Here is a 15,015-nt window from a genome sequence, read left to right as displayed (position 1 = left end):
CTTAGGCATTTTCAGAGGAGCTGAAATGCTGGCAAATAATCAAGCCACATCTATTTGTTCCTCGCTATGGATTTAGGTGCTGTCATCTAGGAAGCCAGAGCAGATCTGTCTGACCTAAATGAACGAAGGCAATAACAAGTTTGGGGAGTAATTAATTAAGTAGTTCATCCATTCATTTTGATAGTCAGAAAAGATTCACAAGTGTATAGTTCAAAGCTAAAATGCACTAGAATCTTGTAAAAACAATCAAATTTGATTATAATAGCCAGTCATTACAGACGTTTCAGTAAACTCTGCTGAGATAAGGAAAGCCAGTCTATGGTGATTATAAAGTGTGTGAAATAGCTTCTAAATCTGTAATAATTCTTTCCTGTGTTCTTTATTAGCCCATGTTAAAGAAACACAGGTTTCTTTAAATGGTTAAAAATTGAATTAGATGGTGTGTGAACATTTCACTCAGCTTGGACAGTGAAATGAGACTGGTAAGTTTCTCCTTGTGCTTCTCTTTCACTAGTACAGTGCTGTTATAGGAGAATTGTAGTTGTTCCCCATCTTTTGTCAAAACATGCTTGATTCATATTATGTTTGGGTTGGGGAGCTGCAGTAGGTATACAGGGGTGTTCCCAGGGAGCTGGGGAGTTGTGTGGCCAGACCAGGCTTCCTGTGGGATTGGGGAACCACATGGCCAGTCCTGGCCTGGTTGGAGCCTTTCGCCTCCACCCTGGCCTTTATCTCCACCCCGCACTCCCACCAGGCAGCAGACAGATGCATTTGCTTCATGACATCATTCTCTCTCCCCCTCCGTGTATATTATATGTATCTATAGATATAAAATGAAGAGAGAGTGAGACACAGTACATTTTGGCCCTTAAAATACTTTAGTCTTTTAGTAAGATAACAAAAGGATATAAAATAATGTGTAATAATTTTTTCCAGTCTGTCATCAGGATCAGGAAAGATTAAAACTCAATAAGATAAAATTCAGGAAAGACAAGTGCAAAGGTCTATGTGTAGGTCAGAAAAGGAAGGAAGGAGTCAGGGAGCATCTCTATGCAACTAATTTTTCCACCTTATTAGGCAAGGTATACATGGGGAGTTGTATTGCAGAGTAAGCTAGTATGTTTCCTAATGGTATTAGGTTGCTCTACACCTCTTCTGCATAGGGTGCACCTTCCCAGAAGGGGATATGCCTGGGAACAATGCAACTGAGACAAAATAGTGGATACTCTAACAAAGTGGGAATAATCCATCAGGACCTTATCAGGGTTGGTAGTCCATCAGCTTGACTCTTCTACAGTGGACGACTGTCAGGTGTACATACCAGGAAGACGCCACACAACTGTAGTTTTCCCTAAACTTCAAATTCTTTTCCTTTTGCATACATCTACACAGCTGGGAAATACAGACTGTTGTGTACTCATCATTAAATAGTTAATTTTGCAGCTCTATTTAAGCTAGACTCTCCATTATTCAGTCTTTCTTCGTGGAGCTTTGGTGTGTTTTTATATTTCATGTTACGTTTTCAATGGGAGAATTGTTGATTTGGGCAATGTCTGCCCACCACTTTTGGCATATAGAAAGAGAAGATCATCAAGTGACTGAATTGCTGTAATTAACTAGAACAGATGTAGCAATCTCAGAGAGAGAGGACCTTGATGAGTGGAAAGATATTCTTCTTCTCAATGTGGAGTACTACTTTAGTTATAAATTGACTAACTGTTCATAGAAATCTAAGGAATGAATGCACTTTTTGCCTAAATAGAAGAGTAAGTAATTGTTTTGCATCATGCTCTGTAGGCTATCTAGCAGCTCCTACTTCATAAATTCATTCCTAGCATTTCATTTGTCAATGCTTCTGGTTAGTTTTGGTCAAATACCACACATGTTATTTGTGTGTAAGCATGGCAAGTTCATTCCATTATTTATGAGGTTCTCTTTATTCACAAGTGTTCAGACAGCTGCCAACTTATTTATGACAGTTAGTCAATTCCAGGAATTTTGCAGATTGCATTCTAAATAAATGATCATTCCACCAAATGTTTGCACTGTTATCATCTGCTATTTGCTTTTTTGTTTGTTTGCTATTTGCTGGTGGTTGTTCTCTTGTTTTTAAAAAGTTTCTGTCCATCAAGAAGCAGAAATATTTGTGACTTACATGATGAGTAATAATATGCTACAAACAATAGAATGCAGTGAATCCCAGTGAACAGTTTAGAACAGTTCAAAGGGGAAGTCTGGCCTTGTGTCTGTTGCACCAAACAGAGGTTCTGGAGCTTTGGGTTCTGTTTCTGGCACTGCAACCCAGGAGAGAGCATTAAGCCAGTTAGAGCTGTGAATGTGCCATATGCCAGCATCTTTATAAGTGAATGCAGTCTCGCCTAGATCAACATGTAGAAGTGCATAGTGACACAATACAACATGAAAATCTGTATCTGCTCTAAATATAACCTAGAAATCAATAACAGGCATTATTTTTCTTCACATGCAAAATTGGGAAATGTATTCTTCTGAAAGTTACCACCCAGAGGAAAGGCAGCTGATGCTGCGAGGATGATGCCATAGAGTCTTCTGGTGAAGCAAATTACATGCTGTTTTTATTCCTACACTGGTGTTGGTTTAAATGCAAATTGATTTGTTTCCTCTAATCTCTTCCCCATGCTGAATAGTTATCTCCTCCCCTTGTTGGCCTTAGGCTCCTCTTTGTCATTGGTATAAATTGGATTCCCATTGTTTCTGAATGTACCTTCCAGAAACAACATGCTGATGGGGTACCTTTAGCCATGTCTGGCAGACACACTTTGGTTACATAATGTCCAATACGTTTGCAGTTTTGAATTTGTCCTCTGTACGTACATGTTGCAATAATATCAATGGTCATTTGCTGGCTGTCTTACTTGATGTCTTTTAAATACGGGTTGTGATGTTAGGGAGGTGAGGTACGTTGAACTGTTTAGGCCCTTTGAAACTCACTACAAGATAACAGTGAACTCTCTTGGGCCTCTTGCACTGGGATGCTGTTAGGTTACAGTATACTGCAGCAAAACGTGAAATTCATAATGGTATCCATTCTATGCTGCAGCCAGGTATTACACGGAACCCAGGACACAGGGCCCTCACATCCTTCCCTGTGACATGGAAAACTTAAAATTTAAGTAAGTGTGAGAGACATGTTCATGGAATCATCCAGTCACCTTGCACTACTGAATATTCAGAAATGTGAATAAAGAGAGGGCTTGACAACTTGCACAGTGAAACCATAGGTAACATTGGCCATGTGCATTTCTATTCATCCATTTTATTTGAACATCTGTAGCTAGGAAACAGTTGCTGAAGTTCAGACCTGAATTGTTTGTGCACATGACTGAAATTCCAGACTGCTGTTTAAATTCTTGAGTCATGAACCTAAGATCACTGACCTAACTAACAGACTCGCAATCAAAGAGAGAAAATAAGATTTTACTTCCCCACCCTCCAAAAAAGTGTGTATGTGGGGGGGAGGGGCAGAGAGATGAAGTAGTCTTTCCTTGCTATGCTAAAAAAAATAGAGAAATCTAATGAGCCAGAAATTCATTTTGCATTATGGAATTTTTTTTCCCTTGCAGAGTTTATATAAAAAGCATTGATGCAAATGAAATAACATAATGAGATAGAAGTAATTAATGGACAGAAATATTTATTCAGCACTCTTTCCCGCAGGTGGTTGTTCCTTTGATGAACACTACGGTAACTGTGGTTATAGCGTGGCACTGGGGACCAATGGATTTACCTGGGAGCAGCTCAACACCTGGGAAAAGCCAACAATGGATCCTGCTGTCCCAACTGGTAAGAACAAAGAAGACCATAGCATGAATGTTTGTATTTGCATGGAATGACCTATAAGAATTTGTCTTTGTGTGAGCTCTGTGCTGGTTATGTGGGTTGCAATTCATTGATTTGTATGTAGCTAGCTTTCATTTTAAAAGTAACCTCATGCAGGGATGAATAACAAATAGAAGTTGACAAAACTGGTGCAACTTGACAAAATATAGACTTTGGGAGGTCATTTTGTTTCAATGCTCAGCTGAAGGAAGGGCTGAGTTTCAGAGAAAATGCTTCAGGTTTTGGCCGGTTTGTGGACCTGATCCAGAGAGAAACAAAGTGCTTTCCTTTTCAACTGAACCCGGGGAGATGAAAGTGCTGAGCATGTGCTCAACACCTGGCAGGACTGGTCTCTTTGGGAAGTCCAGGGATGTCAGGCTTTTTAACTGTTCATTACACTAAATTTGTGGCTACGAATTAGCAGTCCATGGTGTTTGGGTGCACATATGGTATAAATGTGGTAACTGCTGGGTATCTGAAGACTGTGATTGTTGTAATGAGATACGCTGGACCAGGTCCCATCCTGACTTGGCGTGGGTGCCAGGAGATATTACATTCCGGGGTTTGAGGGCCAGCAGAGAATGACAGACTAATAACATAAGTTAAAGATTCATCTGTGGCAATCGGTATTCAAGTCTTCTGTTTTCTAGGGCAGAGGTTCTCGACCTTTTTTCTTTCTAGGCCCCCCCCCCCCTCCACGCTATGAAACTCAATGGTCCAATTGTGCCACAAGACCTGGCTTTCTGCATACCAGTGCTAGGGCTGGCATTAGAGGGAGAAAGCAGATCAACCGCTTGGTGGCCCCTGCCACAGGAGCCCCCACAAAGTTACATTGCTCGAGTTTTGCCTTCAGATGCAGTTGGTGCGCCTCACAGCCATGGTCTTCAGCTCCATTTGGTGGGCTTAAGCTTTCTGCTCTGGGCCTCAGTGAGTCTAACGCTGGCCCTGTTTGGCAGACACCCTGAAATCTGCTCACAACCCCTCACTGGGCCCAAATCTCTGGCTGAGAACCACTGTTCTAGGACATCTAGGCTACGTCTACACTCGCCCCTTCTTTTTGAAAGGGCATGGTAATGAGCAAGGTCGGAAGATGCCCCTTTCGAAAAGAAGGGGCGAGTGTAGATGTAGCCCTAGATAGGAAATCCTCCTCTGGACGTTTGCCTGATGCTTCAAGCATGACTCCAGCTGATAGGAATAAGAGGATTTTGAAGTTCCTGGGGTCCTTTCCAAAAGGAGCCCTCTCTGGTCGAGCCAAGTGGCAGCGAAATGTGGAAATGCTGAAGAGCCACGCCTGGCAGCATGCTAATGAGGCACTGAATATGCATGGCCATTTCAAAGATTTGTGCTCATGTAGACGTAGCCTATGTCTTCCATCCTGTTTTCATTGCTTTTGCTTTCCTCTCAACTCTTTCTATAGTGTGTGCATGTCTTTTTGGTGTTGTTGCCCAGAACTAAACCCTGTGTTGACCACTCATTGAGTACACCTTAGGCAAGCAGTGGAAATAAAAATGGTTTCCATTGTATTCTACATGGGCTGACCAAAGAAAACAAGCCTCTTCTATTGCTTCTACTTCTCTTCCAATGCAGGGTAATATGCGGTCCCTGCCTTCTCCAACATCCCTTTCCCCTTCTCAGTGCTAGTTTTGGATGGTGCTGGTGGCATACAGTATTTGAGCTTCTATTGTGTGCTACCAGATCAGATGAATGTGTGTACCTCTCTTTGTGTGTTTTTTAGGTGTAGACATTTCTGTAAGGAAAAAAAAGTGCCTGTCGTCATGGCCAGCCAGGCAAAAATAAAAGCCTTTTACACGTCTGTGACACTTGTAGCATTCCTAGCACCTTGGACATGTTTGGCCAGTGATTGAATCATTTGAATCATCATCCTAATGAAAATATTTAACATGTGTGGGTTCAAAGCGCTTGACAAGCATTAGCTAATTAACTCCAATGAAAACCTCACCAGGGCTGTCTAGGCTGGAGTAATTACTCTAATTGTGTTACATCCAATTCTACTATGAATACAAAATCAATAAGGCATGCACCTTTTGTAGCAGTCACACTGACACCAATTCAGTGTTAGGTTTGCTATTACCCCTCGGTTCATTCTGTGGCACTATTGTGTTCTTTGGGTGACTGGGCACATATACATTCCAGTACTGGTGTGTGCGCAACCAACCCATGCGACTCAGAGGTTTTTCCAGCAGAACCCTCAGACTGTGTGTGCCCCCAATCTCTGTGTGCCCATCTGAGGCTATAAATGGGACAGGTCAGCCACTTTTCTCTCAGTTCCTTCTCACTGCCTGAGACAAGAGGTGGAGTTCCCCATGGCATGGGATTTGATTAGCCAGCATTTTAAGATTCCCCAACAAGATTAAAATCAGGGGGATTTAAAACATAGTGGCTTCACTAGCATTGAGCAATATGTTATTTAGGAGAGGTTTTGTACCCCTAAGTCATCTTATTTTGCTTATTCCTTTTTAGAGTGTCCATCCTGTTGGGTCCTAGTAGGATATACCATATCTTCTATAATCTCTCACTCAGCCCTTTCTGCTGGAGTTAATCACTTTACAGAGGGGTCCACTGTCAGGTGAAGAGAACATTCTTCAACTACATGGACAGGTTGAACCTCTCTAGTCTGCCACACTCTTGTCCGCCAACATCCATAATCCATCATGATTTTAGTAGCCAGATGACCACTGATGGATGTGGTCACATTTCCCGTGGTCCCATAAAGTTTGTTTCCAGCCACCAGCCCTTGCTCTCTGTGTTCTGTGCTGTTATTTAGCTGTAATATACTCTTAAATGTCTTCTCAGAGCCCTCTAAGCAGTAAAAGTGTTGGCAATGCTGCTAGACAATCTTGACCTCCTGTTGTCCAGCAAATTCTCCCATTCAGCACCAGTCAGGTCCCGAGGCGAATGGAGTAAAGAGGCTCAACCTGTAGTAAGTTATGGATGAGAAACTGGTGCTATGCAAACTAAATACATTGCATGTCTAAGCACCATTCATGCATTTGTGTCTGCCTTTTGTTCTTCAGTCTGAATTGGATTCCAATGTGAGTTAGACACAAGATTTGTACTTTTCAAAAGCAATGCAGCATAAATTAGCATTTTCTTATGTCTGAGTTTATTAATTCTTGCTTACAAGGAACTACACAAACAAACTTGTTAAAAGAACAAATTAGAATCCTACTGTGTATACAATGAATCATGATGCAATTTCTCATCTGCGACGGAGAAAAAAATCTGCCTCAGCTGTCTGTATGTGCTATTTTTTATGTTTAATATTATTATTTATCATTTTCAAGGGAAATTACTCAGAATGAGTCAATTTTCACCCTACCAAGTAAATAGATTAGCTTACAGTTTTGATAGTGAAATAAAAATTCTCATTCTTGGAATTCCAAACTGAATGGGATTTCTGTGGAAGCACAGAGCTTTCACTAATGAAAGGACAAATTCTCAGCTGATGCAATTTAGCACACAGCTCCATCTAAATGGATGGAATTGTGGCATTTTACCCCAACAAATAATTTGCACTTTCCTGTCTGGTATTGAAGTCCCATCATTCTCCCTGTAAACCTTGTTTGTTTTCTTTTAATGCCCCACCTCCCTTTACTTCTAGCCGGGAATAAAGGCAAGTGGAATTTAATTCATAAAACATCTTCATTAGCTAACATTAATGGGCTGAATTAAAATTTCAGAACGAAAACCCTCTTCTCACTTCAACCTTTTGTGTGTAAGTATTACAGATATTGCCAATCAATGCCTGCTGAGCCCTGTGCTTTTCATATTCTTTGTGCTGCACTAGATGCAATGGGCCAGATTCACAGCTGGCATTTAAGTAATTGGCTGTGTGGCAGCAGTGAGCTCAATTCAGTGCGGGTCTGAGAGAATAAGCAGACATGATTGTGTGCTGTGTTAATGGCTTTATTGGCCTGGATTTCAGGTAACCAAAGGAGTTACAGTAAAAAATAGTATGCCAGGCTAACATGTGTTCTGGGTTGCATCTCTTACAGCAAAGATACTCATATTTTGTGTATTCTTCACTCTCTAAATAAAGCTTCTTTTAATACTTGGAGTTCAGTTGTGCAGATTTTAGAGGAAAGGGGAAAAAGTACAATATATTCTAGAAATAATATTGTTTAACTTTCAACTCCATTCATGGGATAGTACTATACGCTACGACCATATGTGGCACCTTAACTCATGAACCACTGGCTTGACAACAAGGCCATTTTAGGACATTATTACAATTGGAGGGAAAAAATAACATGAAGAACATTTCTGATTGAAAGAAAGTATGTGTGAATACATTGCACAAATATGTTGCACTGTTATGTGGTATTTTTATTAGTTCTGTGTATACATTTGCTTCTAGTGAGGGTATTGTGTGTTATAATAGTGGACACTGTGTCCTTTGTTAAAGAGAAGCCGTAATTTGCATGTGCTGCTAGTGCATTTAAATCCTCAGGGGTATTTAATGTTATAGTAAGCCATGGACCAGTGACAATCCAGCTACACTGTTTTAGGACATTGCATAGGTTAATAATTGATAATACCTTGCAGTGATGGGCTGCTGCACACAGTCATCCAAAGGTACAAAGTACTCCAGAGAGTTTGGCACCTTCAAATCCAAGCTTCCAAGGTCTCTTCACTACAGAGTGGACAGATACTGAATCTCTTTGCCTAATGTTCTTGAGGGGATTTTTACTGAGGTATTTTCCTCCAAACCCTGCAGATGCAAGAGACTCTCCCAGGGGTTTGCTGTGTTATACAATTTAAGATGATGAACAAAGGCACAATAGTCTGCTTCTAACCTTATAAAAATGATTTGCAGTTCTGAAAATGGGCCATTCTGTAATGACAATGTATTGGCTGTTAGTGGCTGTGCGCCAGATTGCGTTGAGAGCTGCTTGAAAAAGTAAGACTATGTTTCCATTGATTGTTCATCAAATTCATCTTCAGTAATGAGGAGCTCATATTACCAGCACAGCAGCAGTGGAGTAAATGTATCCTGCAACCTGCCTAGATTATGGAGAGCATGCATAGGCAGTCAGGGCAGCCTGCAATAATGAGTGAACCAAGCCAATTTTCCTCTGTCCACAGCATGGTCAGTCATTCCATGAGAGGCATGAATGAAAAAGTTGGTGTGTGTCTCTGCTGTGACATTATCCAAGAATGAGGAGTAAGAGGCATGATGCAGTTGTAAAAACATTGGTGTTTTTCTTCACAAGAGACCTTTTCCACATTGTGATAAATGAGAGATTTAAGATTGCATATGCTGAAAATGAAATGACAGCAATCCAGATGGTAACCTGGAATGGAACTGCTCAACCAAACCGAGTTGAGATCATACACTAGTCTCCTAATTCTGGATGATGTGTCTCATGAAATCTTGAAGGCCTGGAGGGATTGTGGAACCTGTGCTCAGGATGTCACTTTTTTTGTTTTTCTGTGCAACAAGGAGCCTGTAGAGAGTCATACTCTCTCTTTGTGCTTGTTACTTGACAGTAAAAACACCAGAAGAATGTACAGGATCACACAACCTGCTAAATTTTGTGATGTATAGACAGTGTCTGTACAGTAGTTGCTAAAGCTTTATACTACTAGGGAAGACCCAACTGTTCGTGAGCACCTGGGGTCCAAAAAGGACATTGGTAGCTAAAGCACTGTGTGCTCCAAAATGTGGTATCAAGATCTTGGGATAGTGTGATACTGTGACCCTGTGCCGTCTGAATGGAGAGATTTACCTTGGAAAGACCTACATCACAAAGAGAACTGAACCAAGGTGACTGTGTGAAAGAAATGGTTCAACATTGGTTTAAGAGTGAAATAAATGTGATTGGGGATATCTTCTGCACCACTATTCAGCTTGCTAAAGGTCTACTCAAGAAAAATGTAACCACTGTTGCACTGAAATAAACCACTATACCCAGTGAGTAGCAGCAACATAGAAACAGAGAAAAAATTATCAGTGTTCGGGCATGGTGGGCAATTCATCTGGTTTCCTATGTGCTAACAAAGGGCAAGTCAGTGGTAATGCTATCCATGTTGCATCTCAACAAGATTGTAGAAGGAGACAAAAAGAAACCCCATATTAGTCTCCTCTCCACTACAGTGATGCTAAATGTGGTTTCAGTAATATGTACCATCTTGCGAGAATGTGCTTCTCTGGGGCAAGATGAGCAGACTTCCATTGGCTCATTCCTTGAACATACTTAATGTTCTCAAAGGGGTAGCCAGGTTAATCTGTAGCTTCACAAATAACAAGCAGTCCTGTGGCACCATGGAGACTAACACATTTATTAGGCCATGAGATTCATCTGAGAAAGTGGGTTTTACCCACAAAAACTCATGGCCTAATAAAAGTGTTAGTCTCTGAGGTGCCACAAGACTGCTAATACTTAACATTGTTGGTATCGCAAGTTTCATTGTCTGAGTCAACAACAGTTCTGCTTGGAACCGTGCTTGACCAAGACACATGCAAAAACCCACTCTTGTTCCTTGTCAGTCAAGAATAGTGACTTATAAATGCACATATAAAGACAGAAATATTTGATACCCATTGTGTCACCAGGCTGTTAATGCAGCAGTGAAATCCTTTGGCTACCACCAAAAAATCATCCATTATGGGACTATTTAGCAAACTTGGTAATGGATGATGCTACATTTGCCCAGGATCAACTGATTGGAAGAAGCTACAATTAGTGCAGAAACTTCAATAAATCAGTGTGCATTGACCATTTCACAATGATGCTGGTATGTGAAAATTGAATATAGAGGGGTCTCACTTAAACTGCTTCTAGTTCTTTCAGTTTGGTAGTTAGTTTTTTTTTTTTTTAGCCTATAAATATGGAATAGTTGTTTTTATTTTTTCAGTGCAACTGAGATACAAACTTCCCTCACAACACAGTTAATGTAACTTTTTTCTTCACACCAGGTGAAGGTTAAGGTAATTTTTCTTGTATGTAAGTATTAAAAATCCTTATGTCAATGGAAGAGGCAATTCCTAAATCTGTTTCAGGACTGGTAAATTGAGAGATTAGATCATATTTGTTACTGGGTTAAGACTGAATATTTATATTTCTGGGTCTTAGACCAATGTGAATTTAGGGTGAAATTCCAAAGTCTCAGAAAGAAAAGAAGTAGTAGTAGTAAACAGAGGTGGGAAAAGGACGCAAGAAGTTACTTGAGTAAAAGTGCAGCTGCTTGGAGGGTGTATACTTGGGTACAAGTCACCAGTCACTGGAAAACTGATTGAGTAGAAGCACCCACCCACCACCACATCTTTATTGTACTCAGGTATTCAGAAGTGAAAGCAGGTTCACTTTTACTCAAGTAATTTTGGGTACTCTTCCCACCTCTGGTAGTAGATAATTTATTGGTAGTTTGCAGCAATAAAGCACTTTCTTACTTGTATTACCCAGTGTTTTTTTTGATGGGGGGAGGAGAAACCAGTACTCAGCTGGCTCCCCAACCAGTCCCATAGCTGAGGCTGCTGAGGTGCTGATACTCAGTACCAGCACAAAAAAACCCACTGGTATAGCCATCTCTCTGCTCAATGAGCAATCCCATCAGGATTGTTGCAAGTGTTCCAAAACTTGTTACACATTTCAACAACAACCAGTTTGTGTTTTAATATCACCTATCACATGGACATCCCCCACTGCTTCTATGATGTGAGCTGGTCTTAAACAATCCAGTGTCGTCTACCCCCACTCGACGAAAGATCTTTTCTGCTCCAGTCACACCCCTCCCCTTTGCTTTGTGTGTGTAATGAAAAATAAACTTCAGTTTCTTGTTTGTGTTTTAACTACATCAGTTCATGAGTGGTGTAGTGCTATAAAGGGAACCTGAGAGGGTTTTTCATGTTGTACCAGGCATTGGCAGGACACACTCTTACACATGCTCCTGGAAGTTTACCTTTATGTGTGAGCCAGGTTTGATAGGTGGGAAGACAAACTGTATTTAGTTTTAGATTAGAGTTGCTCCAGGGAAACCCAGTTTTAGTGTTAGACCGGTATTTCTCAAACAATAGATTGTCCTACTTGCTCTTTGAACATCTCTGGTCAGAACTAGAGTATTCATCAATAGAACAAACATCTGTATTGCAATAAAACCCAGCAGTACTGAGTCTCAGAACTTAGATCAGCTCATTCAGGCTCACGGGGCCTGTGATGTAGGGCTAAAAGTTGCAGCATAGGCATTTGTGCTTGGGCTGGAGCCTAAGCGGAAACACCCCCCTCCATCACAGGGTCTTACAACTTGGGTTCCAGCCCATGGTCAAACATGTGCACTAAAGTTTTTAGCTCTGCAAGCCCATCTCAGCTTTCCGGGCTCAGCCATAGGTCTTTTATTATACAGTAGAAAGACCCTTCAGTTTTTTTGAGTCTCAGAGGAGCTCCCAATATTAGAGGCAACCATTTGTTGCTGAATTTCAAATATCAGAAAGCTGGCCACTAATATTTCAGGGCATTTATGTTGCACTCTGGTGAAGAAAGGGAATTGCTTTTGGATTTTTATTAGTTTGCCATTCCCATGCTGTGATTGTAAAATTAAAATGTCCTCTTATGTTCCCTGTAGAGAGGTGAAGGTCTATACATGTGTAGTGTATATTTCAATGGTACTTTTATAATAGCCATACTCCCCCCACAATACTCAGCAGGCACTCCATCACTCTGCCCACTGACACTGTCTCCCAGAATGATGGGGTATGCAGCGAGGTATTGTCAAAGGAGACTGAAACGGAGGCTTTTAATGGCCCAGAATAATTTGCTGACCTCAGGGGTCCATACAGTTGCTGCACCCTGGCTGCGCTCAATGGTGCATTTGAACTATTTACTGTCAGTCTGCTTCTTCGCTCCTCCTACTCTCTGAAAGCCGGGAGGAGCTCTGCACCCCGGGCTGTGAACATTAGCACCTTACTGGATCACTTAGCCAGACCCTAGCACTATCAGGGCACTGCTGTAATGATACGGCAGCACTGGCAGAGAAACTACAAAAGCCACAAACCTGTAAACTCTTCCTTTTCAGGCCTCATTCTGGAATGTGCCAATTTCCCTCCACGTACATCAGCTCCAGAGGGAGCTGAGAGCTTTCAGCACCTCCGAGCCTGCACTCTATACCTCTCTGCATCAAGCTCCATAAATCTAATAACAGCTATTTCAGTGTCCCAATCCCCATTGTTTTGAGACAGCTTGTGATTAAAAACCATATGTAAACTCTGGGTTTCTATTAAATTCTCCCTAAATGAGTTGGGGTAGACTGTTGGGTGAGGGCTGGGTTGAGAGAAGCCTTTGGTTTTATTTCCATGTGAAACAATCAACCCCCTTCTGGGATATCTGTTTAACAGGGGGCCATCATGGTGCCCTCAGTAATGTCCTTCCACAGTCCGTTCACCACTTGGCCAGGAGAGAGTGGGGTCTTCAGGGCTTCCCCTCCTGGGAGACATAGTCCTAACCCTTACATTTGGACTTTACTGCCTGTCCACCAACATTTATCCATAGTCTCTCACCAGGCCTGCACTTGGCGCTCTCCATGGTGCTGCCACGCACTCTGACAGCCCGTTCCATGGGTTCGCTGTCTATGACATCTGTGCAGAGACCTGACTGTGGTTCAGCAGGGATGGGGAGTGACAGGGCTGCAAGCCTCCAGCAGGGGACCTCTGCCCCATCATAGGATTATAATCTGAGTTGGCTGTCCTAAATCATCCTGTTTGTTCTAAGGGAAGTTTTGAGGATTGTTGATGAGAAGGAAGCGGGCAGCATTAGAGGAAATGAACCTAAAGTAGTCATGTCCGCAGCAAACATGGACTGGTGGATAGGAGCAGTTGACAATTCATTGAGAAAGGAAACTGGAAAACAAGAGGCCTGGGATGAGTACAAAGAACAAAAGTGGGATTAGATGTAAATAAGAATGTCTGGATGGGGTGGAGTTACAGAGTCTCACAGCAGATCAGGTTTTTGATTAAAGTGAAGAGAAAATCCTGGGAGATACCGCATAAAGGGAGAGAGGAGGATGAGGAGTCGTGTAAGGAGATGATGGAAAAAAATGTCAGCAGGGTGAGAACCACAAGGAACACTAGGGGGAAGTGAATCTGAGGAGAACAGCATATTTAACAGCATCGAAAGCAGTGGTAGGATGAAGTGTAAGGTCAGCACAATGTCTCTTGGCTATAGCTGGGCACTCTATTAATTTCACTGGCCATTAACTCTGAGCCTCATGACAACGCTTGAGGTCTCAACTTTAGCTACTTCATTGTTATAATTTTAGTAGATAGGATGAGGAATGAGTTAAACATGAAAACTGCGGGGAGGAGTTAGGAGTTGCTGTGGGGATTGAAGTGTAAATGGGGATTGAGGAGGGGGAATAAAAGATGAAAGGACAGTGGGAGTAACAGGCCAGGAATCCTGAGTGTGATGGAGGAGCACATTTTGACCACTGAGAGATGCTGAATGTGACAGTAAAGTATGTACACAGCTAAGTTTAGTTCCTTCACAAAGAGCTTGTTCTATCCTGTGCTTCGCAGGAGGGTCATATTGACATCTGTGGGAGATAAGTTTTGTATTAGCTAATCTCTTCAAACAGTCTGCTTTTTTTTTTTTTGGCCTCAGCCCCTATGTAAAAGGACAATTCAGGCCTCACAAAAAGGAGTTTGACACCCCTGGACAAAGGTCTGATATCTGTTTGATATCATACATCATCTACGGAAGTTACAAAGTCGTCTTCAAAGCAGCCTATGAAGCTATAAATGGCAGCTTAATGTTAAGGAAGGTGTTTTCATGCAGTCTGTATGAGATGTTCTGTGTGGTGGTGATACAAAACAGAGGAGGAAAACTTAGCTGCATGGGAGAGCCCTGTGCTCAGAGTGTGCCGTGTTCTTTTTACTTTTCCAATGAAGCCCATGTGGTTGACAGTACCCTCTGCAACACTAGCTTCATAATGCAAGGCTTGCATGGCATATTGATGGTGTCTTATGAGAGTTATCCAGGAGCAGGGTTTATAAGCAGAGACAGACAAAACACAACATGTTTGACTGAATCCAAACAACAAAGCTTTAAATCTGGCTCGCAACCCACCCTGTCAGGATCTTCAAGCACAGAGTAGCTCCAGACCACTCAAAGCAGCTGAATGTTCAGTGTAGCTCTCTGTGCTGTA

At 41.8% G+C, this 15,015-nt stretch overlaps 1 protein-coding gene across 1 annotated transcript in view; it reads left to right on the top strand.

Annotated features, from left to right (window-relative positions):
- PTPRT (protein tyrosine phosphatase receptor type T) overlaps positions 1 to 15,015 on the top strand; it is a 700,719-nt gene that overhangs the window by 184,887 nt on the left and 500,817 nt on the right. The window contains exon 2 of the mRNA XM_075011494.1: positions 3,697 to 3,822. Within this exon, the coding sequence (XP_074867595.1) occupies positions 3,697 to 3,822 (126 nt within the window). The remainder of the gene's footprint in view (positions 1 to 3,696; positions 3,823 to 15,015) is intronic.

The sequence above is a fragment of the Carettochelys insculpta genome, chromosome 17 (assembly GCF_033958435.1).
Source record: "Carettochelys insculpta isolate YL-2023 chromosome 17, ASM3395843v1, whole genome shotgun sequence".
NCBI lineage: Eukaryota > Metazoa > Chordata > Testudines > Carettochelyidae > Carettochelys > Carettochelys insculpta.
This window is presented reverse-complemented; position numbering and strand designations above follow the sequence as displayed.